Source organism: Colletotrichum higginsianum, chromosome 2 (assembly GCF_001672515.1).
Source record: "Colletotrichum higginsianum IMI 349063 chromosome 2, whole genome shotgun sequence".
NCBI lineage: Eukaryota > Fungi > Ascomycota > Sordariomycetes > Glomerellales > Glomerellaceae > Colletotrichum > Colletotrichum higginsianum.
This window is the reverse complement of record NC_030955.1, coordinates 292,406-298,339: the sequence shown is the minus strand read 5'-3', so window position 1 is coordinate 298,339 and position 5,934 is coordinate 292,406. Positions and strand designations below refer to the sequence as shown.

General features: G+C 52.6%; 1 protein-coding gene across 1 annotated transcript; it reads right to left on the bottom strand.

Moving 5' to 3' along the window:
* Window positions 1-2,308: 2,308 nt before the first annotated feature.
* On the bottom strand, window positions 2,309-3,522 carry CH63R_01860 (Camk family protein kinase; the record flags this gene model as incomplete). Its single annotated transcript, XM_018296835.1, has 2 exons — window positions 2,309-3,181; window positions 3,352-3,522. 2 exons carry the CDS (start codon window positions 3,520-3,522, stop codon window positions 2,309-2,311), a joined length of 1,044 nt encoding a protein of 347 aa, XP_018161651.1.
* Window positions 3,523-5,934: the final 2,412 nt, after the last annotated feature.

The window sequence follows — 5,934 nt, the reverse complement described above, 5'->3', positions numbered from 1 at the left end:
GCGCGAGGAGGCGGCAGCAAGTTTTTTGTTTTAAATGGGGTGTGAGTTGTCGTGAGATATGTCTCGGGTGGCTGGCGCCGCCGTTGAATCCGGCTGACCCAGCTGAGACCGGTGAAGTTTCTCTGTTGAGGAGCGTCTACGGCCACCCTTTATGGAGGGAGAGGAGGAAGGAAGGGGGAAAGGGAGGCTCGGATAGAGTACGAGGAAGGGGAGCGAAGTGAATAAAACTGAAATCGGAGAGCTGTGAGATTAGGACCGGCCGTGAGTGAAGCTGGGCAGTGAAATGCAAGGGGTGCCGAAACTTTGGACCGGCAGGCTGGGATTCTCTCCCCGGTATCAGAGCCCGAACTCTGAGGGGGGTCGTCCGAGCGAGGGGGTCAACCCGGTATGTCGGACTTGGGTAGCTAGGCTCGGTCCTTTTGAGAGGGATCGATCTCGCGGGAGGTCAGAAGTGAAGCGTTTGCTACCGCATAATAGTACTTGTACTGGTAACCGACACAAACAGCGGCGACGACCACGGCCGTGCGTGAGTCTGCGCGTACTCAATATCAATAGCATGTGTGAGGAATGGAGGAAACAGTCCGGTCCGCGGCTGGCTCGGGACGATGCCGTCGACACAGGGATCTATCTTGTGAGGTGGAGGGGGAGGGAGGGAAGTAGCGGGTCAAGAGTTGAGGCCCGCCAGCGAACGGAGTGATGGGTTGGTTCTTGAGCCGTTGGGGTCAGATGGAAATAGGGTGGTGGTGGTGGTGATGGTTTGATGGATGATGTGGCTGAGATGTTTGGTAGCATGGGCGGGCGGGCGAAAGGGTTGAGTTGATGAGAAGGGGGCGGGTTTTATCGGACGGTCTGAGAGTCGGTGAGAGGAACCAGAGCTAGAGCCGCCATTTCACATGGAAAAGCTGCAGGCCACTTGAGGCTTTCAGACAGCAAGCCATCTCTCGTGTTACGCTAGGTTCACTGGTCATATCCCTCGAGCTTGCGTGGAAATCAATGCGACACCGATGGGAGGAGGCTGTGAAGGGCTTCTTGTATAATGGAGTGCTCTTTGATGCAGTCGCGATCTGCCGTTTCCATGTGGACAGTCGTGCGCGCGGCTGGGCAGGGAAGGGCGAGACATGCTTCCCTTGGCACGGATTCGTTCCCCGGAACTCTGATGCCGGGAGTTTGGACGAAAAATGGGGAAACCCGTGTTCTCTTCCCTCTCTTCTTATGGCGTGGTCAGACACACAGTACATTCATGTATTCTGCCTCGCTGCTGTTACGGCCAAGCAACAGCAAGAAGCGCCTTCATGCTTTGCCTCCCGATCAAGCGATTCAGTTGGCCTCGGACGAGGGAGACAATGTTTCTCTCTATGAGTGGCGATCTCAAAGTAGATGCACATCTGCGCTGCGACGGCGAGTGACAGACACGTCCTGGTGAAGATGAGGTCGGGTTCCAAGCAGGTGGTGGGGGATTGGGCTGTTCAAACCTCAGCTCAAGGTGGTGTGTTGGCCGTTGAGTCGGCCGAGATCGAGTGAGACAAGGCAAAGAAGAGGGCGAATGATGAGAGGCATGAGGGATCGATGCGGACTAGCCAGCGCATGGTGGTCGTGGCGTGATGGATAGTGATTGGACAATGCGTCTCGATCCCGTCGAGTGTGACGACATCGCCGTGGCTTACAGTAACGTTTGCTCCCCGCGGATGAAGTGATGGAGAGACGTTGGTTGTTGGAATGTGAGAATGTATAACATGTTTATGTGTGTAAGGATACACATACGTAGTACGGAGCCGAAGTTGTCAACAGATATCCACATGCAAACCGTTTGGGTCAGTAACCCCTGTGTGTTGCTCCCAGTGTGTCTAAAAATAAGTAAATGTAGGCGTCGATTTCATCCAGCCATTTTCAAGAGTGAGTAGCGTTGTAAGTGAGGTTTGGTCGAAGCTGTTTCCCGTCTGGGGCCTCACATCACCAAAAGCTGATTTCTCCAACTCATACCCGACGCCGAAGCTCATAAGGGAATGGCGTCGTGATGACTGAGGGAAATCGACCTGACCTGACCTGTTTGTCCCTCGCCGCCGTAGGCGAACATGACGAGCTATGATGTGGCCAAGACTAGCTACGACTCAATTCATCAATGTCAATAATCATCTTCACGTCTCTAGTGTGCTTTAGTATTCCCAATGAGGTCTCTGAGGCTACCGTAGCTCTTTCGAAACTAGATGTCTATCAAATCCATCTATACTTTATCCAAATCGAAATCAGCCCATCTATCATGATACGAATCTGAACCACCAGCTCTGTCCTACAACCATAACAGTACCTCTTACATGATACGGCATAGAAGTACAAGCAAGACGAAGAGACGAGTAAAGTGCATTTGCACCCGCTCCGCGCCCCTGGCCACTTTGCCAAGGGTGCTCCGCTGCCATAACTCCTTCTTGGCAGCCTCGGCAGCGTCCCTCATGTCGTCGACGTCGTCCTCCAAGTCCTGCTTCTCGACGGCATAGCACTTCTGGTTCTGCATCTGTCGAAGGAGCTCCATGGCGCTAAACCGCCTCAGGGGGTCCTCGTCGAGCATGTTGGGCAGCAGCTGCGCCAACCAGTCGTGGCTCGAGCCATCACAGCCTTTGGCTCTGAACGCCAGCGGCCTGATCCCCCTCATGGAACTCACCGATTCACTTGTGAGGTCGGGCTGGACGAGGGTCTCGGACTGCCAGCTCTTCTTCCGCGACGGCAGCGTCTCTGAGTCCCAGTAAGTGCCGTAGCGGTGACAGTGCCAGAGCAGCATGCCGAGCTGCCAGACGTCTGACGCGAACGTCGGCTTCACTGCGTACTTGCCTTCTTTGCCTCTCTTTCGCGTCTCGGCGCCCTCGGAGAGGAACTCGGGCGCCGTGTAGCCGTCGTTCTTGGGCCAGTAGTTGATGACGCCGGGCACGAGGCCGTGCCCGAAGAGCTTGTAGCGGTTGCGGCGGGGGTACGAGGGGAATGACATGACGTTCCGGGGCCGAACCTCGCCGTGGACGATGCCACGCCCGTGGAGATAGGCCAGCGCGAGGAGGATGTCCCAGGCCATCTCGAGGATCGCCGAGTCCTCCAGGCGATCCCGGGCGGGGTGGATCGCGCCCTCTGCGGGGTGTCTTTCAGTCACGGCAGCGTTGATGCCCGGGAGATAATCGAGATATCTCACGACGGTCCGCTAGTGAGACTCGGTCAGCGCATATTTCTTTGTACTGGACTGGCTTCTCTTGAGCCAAGCATGGGTAACAAGTTGGTGGGGGGACTTACACAACACGCCTCCCTCGACAGCCACATCTCCCTTGCTGCAAACTGTTTTAGCTTTCTCTTCTGCATGGAGTTAAGGCATACCAGCTTGACAACGGTGGCTTCCTTGGTACACGACGCATCGATATCAAACGCCGGGACGTATCGATAGCCGTCGTATAGCTCCCACAGCAAGTTCTCGCCCCCGACGCAGGCTTCCACAGCGTGCAGGATACCCTTGCGGCTGGTTTGATTCTGCGAACTTGTAATCGACATTCTTGCAACACTGTTAATGGTACTGGCTTGAAGCTGAGTGGTAATGGATGCTATTATTCAGGTGATTGTCATTTCGATTTTAGTTCCTAGGTCTGAGCTACTGATATACAGCTCTCATCTCTTGGTCCTTGGTTCCCCTGTGCCTTCTTGCTGTTCCCAGAATCATGTGGTATTCTTGCATTTTGAAGACCAAGCTCGCGCTGTTGCGTCTTGTTCTACAGGGACTCTTGTGTCCTTTGATAGCTCGAAATCCATGTCGTTGAGGGAAACAGGGCATCAAAGACGACTCTACCATCGGTGTTCGGTGCTTCAGGGCATAAAGGACATCATCAACTGCTCGTGCAGCCTGCATCAAAGAAACTCTCTGGAAGACAACCACATTGATTCTCTAAAGACATTACTCATCCCCATTATTTTCAAACTTAAGACCTGTATCCATCAAGCCTTCGGTTGGCCAAACAGAACATTGCTGCTTTCTTGGAACTCAATGTGGAAGTCGTCCAAATCAAACCATACCATGTTGACACACTTACAACTACGGTATAAAATCCGTGTTCTGCTGAAATTTAGTAGCTTATGTGTATAAAAAACACGAGAAAAGCTCTCTCAATATTGAATCAAACTTTGGATGTCTTAATGAATGAACTCGACCCAACATGGGAAATGGCTGAAAGAGAGTCTGATAGGCTTGGTTCAGGAGTCTAGAGGAGGCCAGGAACGTATTTTTATTCATCTATTCTCTTGCGTTCAAGTATTGGCGCTTCGTCACACGTTCTCAAGCTACATCTTACAGCCTGTAGGAAGAATAGCTGACAGGGACAATACATTGGCGACCTACGTCCAGTGTGTTCTTGTCTCCCCTCAAGATGACTTTCTCTCGGACACGTAACCCACTTCATGCGTAGCCAAAAGCATATATAGGTAGTTCCGTACCCAGATTTGGAATGTTGATGGCGATGCTCCGTTGTGTTCCACTCAGCGTTCGTACTTATGTCCTGATAACAGGGTTGTTCATGAGGACACGGGGGCCACCTAGCTGCGTCATCAAACCATGGGCTTGCCTTTGGCCTCCATAGGGTATTTCGTTTTCTTTTGCTCTGCAGCTGCTGGTTGGACGGTTGGAACCCAAGGCTGAGATACAGCGTCGGTAGTGGCAGGCAACACGTTCTGCATAGAAGTAGCCGTCTCGGCAAGATGAGCTCTCAAACTGAAAATTAGCGGTGAAAGATGTTTGCGAATGGTCGCCACGACTGTCACTGGAGAGTTTCAAACCAGCGAGAAGACGCTGGAGACTACCCAGGGGCATTGAGGCAGAGGAAGCGCTGTCCAGGGCTCTGGTCTCGCTCGAATGATGCTGTCTGCACCCAGGGGGTTGTTATGTCAAACGGAACCGGAGTAACCCATCTCTCTCTTTCACCTGTTGTTCATATGGCGTTACAGGTGGTTACTCGAAAACATCCGTGAGATGATGAAGCGTGTCAGTACAGAGCTCGACAGCACTAACCATTACCAGCACCGTCTCTCGTCAGTCAACCAGGATCACCTAGGGTAGGACCCTGTTCACCATAGCAAATCATCAGAAAGTACACAGATTAGAGTTGCCGTTCTAGGTATGTTTGGCAGAAACTAAAGGGAGCGAACTAGCTGGACTGAGGAAAACAGGGAGTCACTCACGGGAGAAATCTTGCAACGCTGGAACACCTACTTGTCTCCCTGGAGATATCAACCGACCCTTAAGAGCCTGTATACTGCGTGTTGTGCTCGTGTACAACCCCAGATTCTAAAGTTACCGATTCACGCAACATGACATGTTTATCGACTCAAGCTGGGTTCAAATCTTGAGCTAGCAAGAATCAAATCAGTCACCGTGGAGGCTTTGATACCGACTATCAACGCCAAGGACACACAGCAATGGCAGCGGAATACAGGCCGTTAGAGGCGCCTGTACTTCTCTAATGGACGGAAATGGATTGAACGAGAAACGAGGGGAACATCCCCCAAGGCCGTGTTCGTGCCTGGCCTTTGTTTACCCAGTGAGTTGATGGTGTCCTTCCAAGGAGGTTGCCATCCCTCTGAATCACCGCTACGACCTCAAGAAGTCGATGGTCACGAGGATATGAGACCGATTTTCAAGTCTCAAGGAGGGACCGAAAAACAACGTGGTCTTTCGTCTGACAACTTTGCAACACTGCCAGAACAGCCAACATTACGACACACTATTGTCGACGATGCGAAACTACCCCGGCATTCCGTTTCCAGAATGGTGTCAGATACACTTGCATCAGGCAGAGTCAGTAGCTATTGCGGCGGTAGATGGCGCAGCGCCTCATGCTCGTCAAGAGAGCCATGAGGCTTCACCCCGAGAGCTTTGCAATACACCACCGCGGCCATCATAGAGACTGACGTCGTCCA